The sequence below is a fragment of the Acanthochromis polyacanthus genome, chromosome 7 (genome assembly GCF_021347895.1).
Source record: "Acanthochromis polyacanthus isolate Apoly-LR-REF ecotype Palm Island chromosome 7, KAUST_Apoly_ChrSc, whole genome shotgun sequence".
NCBI classification, from domain to species: domain Eukaryota; kingdom Metazoa; phylum Chordata; class Actinopteri; family Pomacentridae; genus Acanthochromis; species Acanthochromis polyacanthus.
In genome coordinates this window covers 12,849,108-12,863,753 of record NC_067119.1, presented here as the reverse complement: position 1 = coordinate 12,863,753, position 14,646 = coordinate 12,849,108, and the positions used below count along the sequence as shown (strand labels likewise).

At 41.9% G+C, this 14,646-nt stretch overlaps 1 protein-coding gene across 2 annotated transcripts; it reads left to right on the top strand.

Moving 5' to 3' along the window:
- Window positions 1–1,211: 1,211 nt before the first annotated feature.
- si:dkey-178e17.3 (somatomedin-B and thrombospondin type-1 domain-containing protein) lies at window positions 1,212–14,646 on the top strand. 2 transcript variants are annotated; one of them, XM_022207791.2, is made up of 5 exons: window positions 1,212–1,760; window positions 9,267–9,449; window positions 9,852–9,942; window positions 12,034–12,192; window positions 13,179–14,646. In XM_022207791.2, the coding sequence occupies exons 1-5, from the start codon at window positions 1,511–1,513 to the stop codon at window positions 13,282–13,284; spliced, it is 789 nt and encodes a 262-aa protein (XP_022063483.2). In that variant the 5' UTR covers window positions 1,212–1,510; the 3' UTR covers window positions 13,285–14,646. The 2 variants fall into 2 exon arrangements, with proteins under 2 accessions (XP_022063483.2, XP_022063482.2); XM_022207790.2 differs by having other exon boundaries at window positions 1,213–1,760; window positions 9,264–9,449.

Genomic DNA, 14,646 nt, shown 5'->3' with positions numbered 1-14,646 from the left:
TTGGTCCAAAATTACCTGAAAATCTCTCATCATCTTCACAGACACTAAACACACAGCTCAGGCCTTGAGATCATCTTTGAACTCCACAGATGAAACGTTAAGTTTTCAAGGTTGTTCTGAGCTCCACCGCCTTCACTTGCCCAACAAGTATTACAAACACTCAAACACAGCATATTTAATGGAGCACAGTCTAGAGATAATAAAGCTAGATCAGGTTTTTCATTTACTGCATTTCAAAGACGGAACATTTATGCATGCAGGTGGTTCCTAATTATTTTTGGCTAGTGAGACCCTAGAATGAAACAATATCTTCTTGGGACATTGCAGCTGAGAATATTTACTCCTGTGACTTGAAACATTTGTGGAGCATTAAAAACATTGAAACATTTAGAATTTAACAGCCATACCAAAATAAAGTTGCAGTTTAAAGAACCAAAAGCTCTTGAAATCGCACGAAGATCAGCCACTCTCTGCATCAAACACAATATGAACATTTGATGCAGCTTTTTCTACTATAAAACAATGTGAAACAGGACATTTAGTTCCAACCTGGCGCCTCGCTTGCCATCCAAAGTAAAGCAGAGGATGGATATCATATTTTCATTGTGCTTTTACAGTGTCTAACACCATTGCCGACTTTCTCCATTCACTCAGAACTAGTGAAGGGTGAATAATCTCATTGTTCTCTTGTCTTTCTCTGAGTGGGGTGGATGCACTTAATTCTACAGGATTAGTGAAGATGATTTGGCTGCTGCAGCTCAGAAAGACCTCGTCCTGTCCCTAAGTGGCTGCAGATTGAATCTTGTGTTTTCTTTTATTTACTCATTAAGGTGATTTAAAGAGGCTGCGCCGCTGTCCGTGGTGCTGAATTAGATTTTGTGATTGGCGGCTGATACTGATCTGAAACGTCTGAGATGCGTAAAATGTGGCGTTTGCATATGTTGCAAAGGAAAACTCTTAAGATGCAAATTATTTTCTATTTTGTTGTTTTTGAATTCCTCGAAAGGTTTCTGCTTGTAGTTGTGGTGCAGCGATGCAAGACTCTACAAATGCCCTCATTAGAGCTCATTTAGGTTTGGCTGTGTTTCCCCAGTAATGAGTCTCACTTGTAACTTGGATGCGATGGTTGCACAACATTGCATTTGTTGAGTAATTTGATTTATTTATTTTTATACACAAGCAAGAGAGATAGAGAGTGAAAGAGAAAGAGTGAGGCTGGTACTGTATGTGTTTCCCAACAGCCAACAGCAGACCTGAGGGGCGGTGTCCGGCACACAAATAGACCAGAGCTGGTGCGCACAAGGCTCCACTTTTACGCATCAGTTGTTCGCGTAGGTGTCAACACAGAAGTCCACTCGTTTTCTCCGTAAACAGGGCCATGCTGCACTTGGATTTTAAGTAGAAAATACCAGCATTCATTTGTAATATTATTCGGCTTTAAACAGCTTCTAAAATACAGATTAGTCAGGTGGAGTGCGAGAGCAAGTGGTCCCAGAAAAAGATTTCCGTCATGGGAGCGCATGGATGGATCTCAGCGCGCCTCAATTTTGTCGTTTGTGGATACTTGGCGTTTTTCTGTGGCCACTTTGTCCCGCAGGCTGAGGCGGGCTGCAGGGAGAGGGAGAGCCCCAACTGCTGCACTGGCCGGAATAACGAATGCTTTGAGTACACGAGGAGAAAAACAGTGTGTTACTGCGATACCTACTGTCAGAAAACCAGAGACTGCTGCGAGGACTACCGGGCCGTGTGCCTAATATCTGGTGAGTTGCTTGTTCTGACCTGGCCGCTGAAGTTTGGCACCAAATGACAAAATAATTTTGAGGGTAAGAAGCTCAAAGTTTGGGTAGAAGTGACACCCCTACTGTATAGATTTTTTGTTTCGATTTCAACTGTGTCCTACAAACTGTTGTTCATTGTTGTCTAGTTTGGAGCAGAGTGGCTGGCATTGAGGTGACACAGAAACAGTGAGACATACTGCACATAGCTGTCTCTGCTGCACCCATTAGGGCAGTTTGTTTTCAGTGACCAGCCAGAAGTGGCCACTTACAGGAGGGGGGCTTAGAGGGATGCATTTTTCCAAAAGCAAGTTGTGTGTATGTGTTTTTAGGTTTGTAGCATTGGCCCTTGGCCTTCACATCAAAGCTACAAATTGCACAACCTGCTCATCCAGTGGAGCAGCAGTTTTATGTTCCACAAAGAAACAGTAACTTGGACTTTAAATCAGGGCTCATCACAAAAGCTCTAAAAGGTGAGTTTAGGTAACGGCTTCACTCATCATCCTGGCTGCTGCTGCTATATATGGCCAAATGAGGGAATGGACACCATGGGAACAGACTGCCAAAGATGGTCAGGATTACAGTAGAGCCGTGTCTGAGAAGTGACAGACAGGAAACACTCTGAATTGTAACTGATGCAGCTCTTACAGTGTGTTGAAACAACTCAAGTCCCCCAAGGAGTGATTATCAGTGCATAGATACGCTCAAAGTGTGACCCCTGGTCTTAAGTGCACGCTAACAAGCACCTGCAGGGTCAGTGGAACAAGTCAAAAAGCTCCTAAAGTGCTGCAGAGATCCCTCTATTTAAGCACATTTAGTGTATACACAGTGAACCTTTGTTTGAGTGTTTCATGTGTGTTGTGATGTGAGCAGGCTGCCTCATCCAGACTCGAGTCATTAAGCTAAAGGTTTGTGCAAAAGTACTGTAATGGAGGTTTGTTAGACCTCACTGTTTGCTCCATAGAAAACTGAAGCACCTGTTAATCCAAGCATGCTGGAATATTGCACTTGTTTTCAGAGACACAGAAGTCCCTATTTTAATCTATTTGCTTCAATACCTTTGCTTACTTAACACGACAATAAGCTTTTTCCAAATCCTATAACTTTAGTTACTATTAAAACCCCAGTTAAGGAGCCTTTCATTTCAGTTATGCTTCAGTAGAGTTTCAGTAATATTCTGCCAGTATGTAGCACAGATGGTACAACCCTTTGATGCAAAGTTGTCATTGGCAACCTTGAGGCCATACAAATACAACTTAGCTTGGCTTGACTTTGTGTAGTTTTTAAATTTGCTTAAGGGAAGTGATCCAGCTCAGTAAACATCATGTCACCCATTATTTAAGTGATGTTATTGTAATGTGGTCACATATTGCAGATGTTAAATAGTGGAAATGTTTGGCCATAATGTAAATTAAATGCGACCTGGAGAGCATTTAAAAGCACCACAAATCACTTTAAAAATGCCATAAAATGTGCAGAAATTCCAACACACTGTGTCACATTAAATCGGTTAGAATATTGCATGTATAAATTCTGTTCAACTCCCCAGCTATCTTCATTATGGTAACATTAGACAGACTGTGGGTGGAAAAAAGAGCTTCCTTCCAATCACGCTTTTTCATTGTCATGAATACACTCTACGATATTGTTCAAACTGAGGCTTGACTACTTAAAAACCCCAACTTTTCAAACACAAGTAGCATTACCTAAGACTCAAATCCCATTTCTTTAATCCACCAATCAATCAAAAGGGCAAGTAGAAGCAGCTTTGACGATCCAGCAGCCAGCTGAGTGGATTCCAGGCATCACTTCATCCATCCCGTGTGTCTGCCAAGCTGAAAGTGAACAGAATAAGCACAGGAAAGCACCTCAGGTTAGCGTTGAGTCATCATCACACTGTTGAACAGAGGTCACAGCTGCCATGTGTGTCGGTTCACTCACATGTCCCACGAGGATTTTTTTTTTTTTTAACACAGTGGACCTCATGTCTGACAGCTGCAACCTGATGTGACAAACAGCAGCCACAGGAAGGAGCGATGTGTTACAGGTTGGATGATGTTTCCCAGATGAATGTGGTTCCTGCAGAAGAACTGTAAATCAACACAGGTGTGATAGAAAGTAGCCATTTTACAGTCTTGACAGAGATAAATCTGAGCATGAACGTGATGTCAACTTGACCTTTGACCCCTGCATGGATCAGTAAGCACTGAGTGACGTCTCTCTGTGCAACCTGAGCGCCTTCACACTATAAACACAGGCTCGGTTCCATCAAAGCGCCCTGATATTTCCTCACCCACATTACACTTTTATCTGATCTCCAATCCTGCAGCTCTGCAACGCACCAAGGAGTTTGTCTGTGTGCTGTCTGTCACAGTCTGCAATTAAGAGCTCCGAGTGGGTGACATCAGAGGAGAGACAGAGGAACCGACACGCTGTTTGTACCACTACGACGCAAACACTCGAAGCTCTTCAGACTGTGATAGCATTCACTCATTGAAAGGAAGCATTTGACAAGAACACATGTTGTGTGTAAACAGGACAGATTTTATTGCTGTTAAAAGCTGCAATGCATAAATAAGATTGAAGTAGTGTTAGTCGTGAAGTGTTCAAAGAGGGACTAAAATACTCTCTACAACACATACAGTGAAATAACTAACCTAAATGTGATGTACTGCATGATTCTGGCCTCATTTTGTTTCACTTACAATGACAAGACTCAAATTACAAGACAAAAAATGGTTTTCTACGGCTGCTTTCTGCAGTTCCTCTCCATTTTCAAATTCAGAAAGCATAGTGGCTTTATGGATATTCCTGTAGAACTACCCCAATAATCAGTTTCTGGATAAATATAAGGCTTGCCCACAGTCCTTTAGGTTGAGGAGGTGATACATGTCAAGATGACATTATTTGTCATCATCTAAACCACAAACCTGATTATAAGCCTTGATTCTCAGTGGGCATTTTTCAGACTTCTATCAGCAAAAATTGAGCTCAGAAACATGTTTAGGTTGGCTTCCTTCCAAACAAATTAAGTTTTCACACATCACATACATCCCAACTTCACATCAAGTTTCCCATTAAGATAAGGTCTCATTCCTCTTCATACACTCTAGAGATCACACAGGAGGCTGGAAGTTCAGCTCTTCTTCGCTCCTCTCCTCTTGTTGGTGTCTGGTAATTCTCACTCTAGCAGGAAGACAAACTGTAGCCTCACATACATGAGAGGTTTACACATCATTCATCTGTTTCTCCTGCAGGCACTTCTTCTTCCCTTCCTTCCCTCTGGGGCACTGTATGCTGTCATGCTGCGATGTTTGCTTCTTTCCACCTACGTTCACTCCCTCTTCTTTTTCCTTGCATCCCACATGTTCCTTCTTTGACTTTTGCAGGGAAGCAGGGGATGTTTTTTTAATCCTGCTAGGTTTGAAGTGAGCCAGCTGTTGAAATTTTTTGGGACAAACAATTTACTATCCAGGTTCTCCTGGCACTCACATGCTGCTGGTTCCTAATTTGATCTCCTGCATCTGGCTTCTTCAAGACTAGAAAGCATGTTTGTACCCACTTCTGAGTCGTTTGTCATCGGTTTTCATAAGAAGTATTTATTCAATAGAACGCAGATGCAAGGAGAACTACCAGTGTGTGGATTTTGCTCTCTGAGTAACATGGAAAAGTTTTCAATGCTTTCATATTGTGAGTGATTACACCAGGAAATATGGCATGGCTGGATAACCCTCCCAATTAATGATTATTTTTGGCTGTACTCTTGACTGAACCCTCTTTGAAGAGCATTTTTGTCTGTTGAGAAGAGAAAAAAAGAGAATAAATCCTGTGGTGCCACCATAAGGTTAAAATTTGTACTTCTGAGTGAAATTACTCAACAATTATTGGACAGATTAAGATTAGATTTGGTACCTACATTTAAATTCTCCGTATAATGATATTGACCCATTCACTTTTTGCCTTCCTAGCTCCATCATTATGTTGGCCTCACCTGTTATTTAATTCTCATTAGTAAATCAAAGTGGTAACACTCTAAACTACAAAAGTATGTGTTGTAAGAATACCGAGTTAGCATCAATACATTAGCATTATTATGGTTGTGGAGTAAATTGGGATGCTGCCAGTAGTATTTAGCTGCTAGCAGGACTGTAAACTCTTGTTAATAGTTAGCAAAACAGAAATTTGAGTGTAATTTAGGTAACTTTAATGTTTTTCTTTGAGTTATTTGTATAATTAATGATGCTGATGAGGTATTCTCTGCCGTTAAGGGGACGGTTTTCGGTTTTCAAAGTAATCTTACTCTATATTATTTTGGTTGTACAATGCAAACACTTCTGCAAGGTTCAGCAATTTTAAAAAGAAAATCTGTCTCAGCTGTGTTTGTAATGAACCCTTTTAATTAGTTGGTTTGTTCCTCCTTCCCCTTTTCAAGATGTCTACAGGAAACATTTATGTGCTAACCTGTTATTAGCGCTCAGCCCCGCGTCCTTCACTACTCCTACTAACAGGCTTACGGTTCTCTGTTGTGTTGTTGCTGCACATTATGAGGCTTGTCTGATGGGACCGAGGCCCGGCCCTCTGCAGGGTAGGAGGGCGGCGGGTTTTGACTGGTGGAGGTTTTTGAAGTGTTGTGGTCCTCTGGAGCAGCTGGACATCTGGGTCCCATCAGAGGGGAGGCGGGGGGTGGGGGAGTGAAAAAGAAGAGGGCCAAAAAAAGGAGACAGATGGGGGAAAGAAAGAACAAGGGAGAGTGCCGGTCGAAGTGATAAAGGGAGAAGAAGATAAAGCAAATTGGGTGGGCAGGTCTGATAACTCTTTTGTTATGAAACCCTAAAATGGAAGCACAGTTCAGGGAGAGTGAACAAGAAGAGCAGAGGAATGTCAGTCTGAAAGCTAAGATAGCCCGCCATTATCTCACTGTAACAAGAGTGACTGGCTGAAAAGATGCGAGATTGAATTGCAGATGTTGGTTTGTTTCAGTAAGTGGTGTCAACTGCCAGGAAAATTAGCCTAACTCCACCTCCTATCACTGTCAACTATGTTTTTGAGCTCAAAAAGCATTTTTAAACATTTCTAACACAGTTTAATGCACCCTCTGTGCATCTGTCATATCAGGCATTTGTGTGTTTATTCAGATATTTGCCAGGAAGCACTGACTGTTATCTGATTTGTAATGCTGCTAACTCTCGCTAATGGCACACAGAAAGTATGTGACCACCTTTTTCCAACTCACTTCACACTGGTGAGAAGATAAAATAGAAATTCAGAAAGCTCCCAAGTGAAATAACAGGAATTCATTTAATTTGGGCAGAAGGTTTGCTTGGTCTCCCTATTCATAGTAAGAAGCTGAACGTCTGCCAGATTCTGTAGCTGTTCTCTTCTCTTTTATTTATTCTTACTGTTTTAAAATTCACTTCAACAAGAACTCCTAAAGATCCCAAAGATTGAAGAATACACATCTCATATCAGTTACAAATAAATCACTGTCCTTCAATAATGGGAATTTTCATTGAGGGGAAACTTAGAGGTTAAAGTACTCAAAAACACTTAGTAGTAATATCAGCTTATCGGGAACACAGAGGCTGAACATGCTGACATCAAGCACCATTTGTTTCCTGTATTGGGGTCAGAGGTCAGAGGTGGTGGCTTTCCGACTAGGGACTTTCTCGTCAACAATGCGAGCAGGGGACAGCGGTGACTGTGTGGGTTAGTCTGTGTCACACTGTCAGCAGGGTTATCATGTGGGTGGCGTTGCACTGCTGGTGCCAGAAGCAGACTGGGGGACCACCACAGTTTGGTAATTGCCTCCTGACCTCTGGTGGCTTGAGGCCAACAGGCTGAGACTTCCAGACAGGGCCTTAGTCCTGTTGGTGTGTGTGTCGGTGTCGATCAGAGGGATAATAGCCCTGTTTCCCCTCGGGTACGGGAACTCGCCGACCCTATCGGTTTCACTGCACAGACCTCAACTGCCCTCCTTGCTGGTGTTTTTCCCCCCACTGCACTGCCAGCGTCAGAGGATGTAGAAGAGGGAAGGAAAGGCGAGCAGACAGGAGCGAGGATAAGAAGAGGTGGAGGAGGCGAGAGTAGGAAGTTTGATAGGGTGGTGGTGTCTGATTCCATCACGCCCTTCTGTAATCTCTCATGTACGTTCATGTCTCTCAACAAGTTTACGCAGGGAAATGTGTACGTCTGTGTGCTTTAGGGTGACGGCTGAGGGTGGAACAAGCCCAACTGGGAGGATTTATCTGACAGAAATTTTTTTCTGAGTGTGTGTGTGTGTGTGTGGTGATCTGGGAAAGGCGAGTGTCAGGTGGGCAGCACTAATGTGCAGGAATGCAGAGATTCCACAGTGGCTTTGTGGATCGGCTGTGTCACTGAGGCAGCCGCCCCCCCTCCGAAACCCCAACAGGACCATGGGAATGAACCGAACAGGCGGCACCTTGAAAGCTCTCTCTCTCTCTCTCTCTTTCTCCTGTTCACACACACATACTTATTCACTCGCAGCATTGTACTGCGGGCCGAGTGTGTATTATAAGGATAGAGTGAGGCAGATTAGATGACGAGGGAGGATTAGATTCAGTTATGGTATATTTATCCACTCCTTCTATATAATTTCAACAAGAACATCTAAGAGCTTCCAGCTGTGTGCACCTGCTCTCATTGTGTTAAACTTTTATTGTCCACAATGAGAAAAAATATCAGTCTTTTTGAAAAGTATTGTGGTGTAAATGTGCACATTTGCATTAATTAATTCTTGTGTGAGCATTTGAATGCCTCACTCCTTCTTGTTTGTGTGTTTATGCAGTGTGCACGTCCTCCACAAAACAAGGCTGTAAATGTCTGCAGCTATTAAATCTCTGTGTTGGACAAGGCTTGATTGCTGCTGGAGTCTCTTGGCTTTGATCAGAGTGGCCCTCTAAGTAATACAGCTTCCTCTTTATGTAATTGGTTAAATCAACCCACAGAACGGGAAGCCTGATTGTTTCTGCCGCTGTGTTTATGTGGCCTGCTGAGTTCACGGGTGTGTTTAAGTGTGGGGCAGAGAAAAAGCAGAGAGAACAGGATGCAAAATTAGCCTCCTATTTTAAATGGCCCCCACACTTATGGCCTGGGCTGCAGACTTCCTGAGTCTGGGGATGTAGCTGATCTGACATACTTAAATGGTAATGATCCGGTCACTCATTACCACCTGTCTACCTGAATAAACATGCAGTGAAACATTGTGCATGTCTATATCAGGGTGTGTGCTACAGCTCACAGTTTAAACTGTGGAGTTAGGCATGACAGCAAAGATTAGGGGGAAATTTTTCTTCTTCCTCTGGGTTAAAGGCAATTCATTTTCAGAATTAAACAACTAGAAATAGTTTGTCTGATTCCTACAGAGATACTGAAAATGCTGAGATTAGACCTCTTTGTTGTACTCTTGTCAGTCATACTTCTGATTATCTCAAACCTTCAGCTGATCTTGGTCTTTCCCTGCCTCCCTAGCAGCCATTGACTGTGTGGTGGGATCATGGGGTCCCTGGTCGTCATGCACGTCTCCGTGTGGAGTTGGCAGCACGGAGAGGAGTCGCCAAGTGTCTGTTCCCCCCAGAAACGGAGGCACGCCCTGCCCTGACCTCAAACAGCGTCGAGGATGCTTTGGAAACAACGCCATATGCAGCACTGCGAAAGGTGAGAAGCTGGCTTTTCCAGTGTGCCTCTACGTGTGTGCATTTATGCATGCTTGTACTCCTGCTCTGAACTCTGTTAAATATTAATTTGGTGTTTCTTGGTACCTCTTGTTAACTTAAAGCAGCACATTTGCACACATCTGTTCCTAGGCCTTATCTCCAGCTGCTCTATTTCAACACCTCAGTTATGTGTTTCATTGTTGAATCACATTTCTGGTAATAAAAAGAACAAAACACAGATTTTGAAATTTTCCAAGTAGATTTCTGAGAAGTACCACTGCACTCAACATCACTTTGAATCAACTGAGTCATGAGATACAATATGAGATGTGTTTATGAAGATGATTCTCAGGAGGTTATCTGACATATTTGTTTTTATTGTCATCTCTCCATCCCTACACAGAGGTGGCAAAGATCCTGCCTGATTCTTTCAAGAGGAACTTTAAGGACCCTTGGAGGCGACCACACATGCTGATAAAGGAGGAGAAGGCCAGGTAAGGCCTCCATTAGCAGACTGCAAGCCACCAACTTTGTTTTCATCTGTGGTGAGGGGTTTCAGCACATTTGACACGGAGGGAGGGTAATTACAGCTGACCTGTGTGGAGTGCTGAATGATTCTGTGTCCAGAACTTTACTTATGATATTTAAGACCACAGACAGTTTTATTTTATGAAGGCTATCTGTGCATTTTTGGTAAAAGATGTTTTTGAAGTGTGTTTGACTCTACCTTTCTAAAAACAGCTCACAATCATGACTGATTAGAAGAAAACACTATGCTTTTGTATCAGCAGTTTTTTATATAAGCAAACTTTAAGATGCAAATCATTGTGGCATGAATGTCTTAGATCTAACTCCAAGTTTCAGCTCTGCTGGATTTCACTCCAGCTTCATATCAGCTGATTTCCTCAGTTTTTACTTAGTTTAAAGGTCACTTTAAGATCAACTTTGTGCTCCGCAAGATTAGAGGATACAAACCAAGGCCAAGGTTGCCATAGCATGCCAAGCCGTGAAATTGCTTTGGCTGTGTAACAGGAACTCCGTCTTTGAATATTTGCATCATGAGCTGACCTTTACTGATAAGGCAAACATAATCCATGTAAGAGGTAAAGCCTGGCTGCGTAGATGTCATCTTTGATCTGAGGTGATTGCAGATGTTCTCAGAACTGAAAGAATTTGAGACAAGGGAATAGAATCATGGCTGGTTTCCTGACAGCCCTCAGCATTTCACACTGATTAAAATGGACACTGGATACGTTTGTTTTGCTTGAATTAAAACAACGGAGGGGACTGGAGGCACATTACTCATAAATGTGATTGATACGGCACGAATCACGCAGAGTAAGGGTGAGTTCACACAGACATCTGGTGTGTTGATGCCGTTGTCACAGAGATTGACCCAGGAAAAAAAAGGTTAATGTAACATGGAATGGAGATCAGTAGTTGTGTTTGGATCTCTATTTATATCTGTAGAATTATATGGATGAGTAAACTGTCAAGAAGAGGGGTATTCTGAAAATCACCATGAGGCTATTATGCAGTTCTTACTTTACTTGTTGAAGGAATTAGTGAAACTGCATTCTTAGTGGGATGAGCAGCATTTTATGGCATTTGAAAGGTAGTTTTGCAGTATGGACAAGTTTCAACCTATGTAAGGAGGGAACAAAATGAGGAAATCCCACTTCAACAATGGCATGTGTACATGTAAAATACCATATGTGTTAGAATTTCATGACATGGTCATTCCAGGCATTTTAATTTAGTAATCCCAAAGGTATGTGCTAAAGAAAATTCCACAGAATACATTCAGCTGTTAATGTTGCTTATTCACATTTTTCCTCGTAGTTCAACCATCAAAAACTAAGCTTAAAAACGATTTACATGACTGAAACTCAATTTTGAAATGTTACTGGAAAATCTGAGAAAAAAAAGGAGCTGGAGCTTCATGTTTTCTTTGACAAACCACCCCACTGAGGATGGTGTTTTGTCACAGCTGACTGAATCAGAGACAAAATAAATAGTGCAGCGAAGTTCAAAGTGTCTGCCAGAGAACACAATGATCAGAAAAACAAGACTTTATTGTTGCTCTCAGTGTGCAGACTGAGCTGTGTTGATATTAGGATTGTTCAGGTGACCATGACACTGCTGGACCACCTTCAAATGGAGCAAATCTCCTATCGGCAAATTTGTGTTTTGTCTGGTTGTATTGGGTTGGATTTGCCATTTGGCTTTCATCCTTCAAACTGAGTTGGATTGTTTGAGGGGAGAGAAGAGGAGGGAGGCCTTTATTGGGAGGGCTTCAATCAGGCCTCTGGGTACTCATCTGGACATTTTCCATTTGCCTGTTTTGTAAGAGATGTTGTGCTGGCATATGTGAGAGAATGATTGACCAATCCAAAGAACAAAATAATAGATGTTGAGCTATCGGCTCAAACAGCACTCTACTTTATCCTCGCAGGGTTAGGACTTTAAGTTTCTGAGCCCAAAGATTTGTAATTTGACTTTTTGACCCCTGTGTTTTTCCCCAAAATTTCCCAAATGTACCAGTTTCTTGACACTTTTCCTTTCTCTTTACTCTGTGCCTGCAGCTACTGTGTGCACCTGCGGGTGAAACAGGCCAGTGCTGCGTGTAAACTCAAACTGTGGAGTGCTCAGCTGGTGAGAGAGAGGCTGGTCTGTGCAGAGTGTCAGAGCGATGCCATGTCAAAGTCAAATCGCTGTGGAGGCGACGGCCTACAGAGCACCAGGTAAACAGCTGAAACATACCACAAGTGAAGGCATTCCCATCTATTACATTCCTGGCAGGTTTAAGTTTAATGTAGAGTTTTCTTTTAATGTAGCTACAGCTGAAGGGCAGAAAAAAAACTATCCACTTAAAGCAACCAATGAATACATTCTTTTTGTCTATGCATGCAGCCGAAAGGTAGAAAATGTTTAATGAATGATAAAAATACTCACCCCCCACTCATGGTGTAAGAATGTGCATGTTAGCCAAACATACAGTGTTAATAGGAAGTATTCAACTTTGAATCATAGTCTATTTAATAACTCTAAAAGACTCTTTCATGTCAAAGTGAAACTGATTTCTACAAAGCAATGTCAATTAACTAATAATATGACAGGTAAAATAGGGGATTGCATATATATTTACCCCTAGGTAGATGCAGTATTGGCTGCCTGAGTGGATAAGTCTCAATCAACCTTGCACATCTTGACACTGCAGTTTTACCCCTTTCTTCTTTGCAAAAATACCATGTACTGTATGCATATTCATTTGTTCTGTCAGTTTAAATTAGCAGCTTTACATGAATGTAAATTGCAGCATACATCTTAGTTTGACAGAGTAATAATGTTTGAAGAAGTTAAAACAAAGCTCCTGATCGAGCCCACAGACAACAAATAACTGAGTTAAGGAGATCATTCAACAAACATTGTAAAACATGCAGAGCTAAAAAAAATCCTTCATTAGTTTGTCTAACAATATTAGTTGCCCCCTGAATTGAAAGTGGCCTTTTTCCTACCCTCATAATACTGAGTATTAATGTAAGGCAGTAGCAATACTCTGAAAACATCAGTACTGTATGTGGGCTGAAAGCAGCAGCAGAACATGTCTGCTTAAATTTTCAAATAGAAAAATCTAAATTTCTGGCATCAAAATTTATTGAAATATGTTAACATCTAACTCACCTTTCCCATATTGTAACTGTTACATGCTTCATTCTTCATCCTCCAGAACGTTCTGGGCAGCAGCTTCGGTCCCAGGCTGTCACGGTTCATGGATACGAGAGTCGTCCTCTGAGCGCTGCCGGTGCCCTCCTAACTCTGTGCTCTTCGTCTGAGCCCACATGCAGCCCTCAGACGCCTGTTTGCAGGGACACGATTTCCCTCAGAGCCTCCTGCTAACTGCAGAGAGCCCTGCCAGCCAAGCCAGACCCTCCGATCCAGACTACTGGATGGGTAACTCAAGGAGATCAGCAGCATCCTGCCACTTTTTCCTTTCACCTCATACTCTGTACTGTATACACTATTACTAAGCACACCGAAATTCTTGCATTTAACTTCAGATTTTGCAGCCACGTTATGTACTTTCCTCCTCCAAAGCACAGCGACATCTATATGCCTTTTTACCTCTGAATCTTTGCTATCTACCTCCATCAATGCAAGTGCATTTGCTAATGCATAATGTATAAATATATAAATATATAATTTTGCTTTATACATTTTCTACTTATGATTGTTTATGTGTAATGTATATGTGTCTATATAGCTACACTTGTTTGTATCCGACAGTTTAAACATCTAACAGCGCCCAGTTTAAGCCCCAATCCAAAGAGTCCAACATGATCAGCAGGTTGGAGATGCTAAAAACTGGTTCATCCAAGTTGTATCCATTGCTAGAAACCTTGAGTCAATATATCTATGTTCTGCAGTTTTGTCCCGACTGATTTTTCAATTCAGCAAAAAGACTTCTACCAGCAAATGAAGTTGACTATCAGGTGTTGATTCTCAGGTGCTTAGATTTGCGTCTTTGTCTCTCAAACTTCCTCTTCGTGTCCTCTGATGGTCAGTCACTGATGTTTTTAGCAGTTTGAAGTGACTCACAGCTGAAATCAATCCCATCAATCCCTCATATTGTTGGAGAGGAAAAGGAGCCATACAAGAGAATTTCACTGTGGTGCTCTCTGTCCTCTGTGTCCAAGGCTGAAAAAAAAGCAAAGCTTAATGACTGTTTTCTCTCACTGCCTGTCCCGCTCACAAAGGACTTTTTATCAGCAGAGTATCATCCAATATAAATACCACATGCAGCCAAGTTCCTCCCATATTATTAATTAACAGAATCTCCTCCCAGCGCTCCCCACAGCTCTTCGGCTTGGATATCTTCTTCGCCTCTGCTCCTATTTTCTCTACCAACCTGGTGTTTACTTTAAAAGAAATTACAGATTAACCACAGCGTTACCTTCTTAAAACACAGGTCAGTTACCTGGCTCAGCTATGCCTTCCCACTTCTCTTTTACTGCTGGTTTAAGAAGAGGACAGGTAAAATCCCAGTAAAAGGGCTTTTCTCTCTGGGAAGCTGTTACTTTCTCTCCCATGTCTGTGTTTGTGTGTTTATTTATTATAAAACAAGTGATGATTTTATTAGTGCAGCACAGCATACTCTGTACACTGTCCATTAGTGAAAATAAACAACTATACTGTCA

Coding starts and splice junctions, on each gene's coding strand:
- si:dkey-178e17.3 (XM_022207790.2), top strand. CDS start 1,511: ATGGGAGCGCATGGATGGATCTCAGCGCGCCTCAATTTTGTCGTTTGT. Junction 9,943..12,033: donor ATAAAGGAGGAGAAGGCCAG/GTAAGGCCTCCA, acceptor CTGTGCCTGCAG/CTACTGTGTGCACCTGCGGG. Junction 12,193..13,178: donor GACGGCCTACAGAGCACCAG/GTAAACAGCTGA, acceptor TTCATCCTCCAG/AACGTTCTGGGCAGCAGCTT.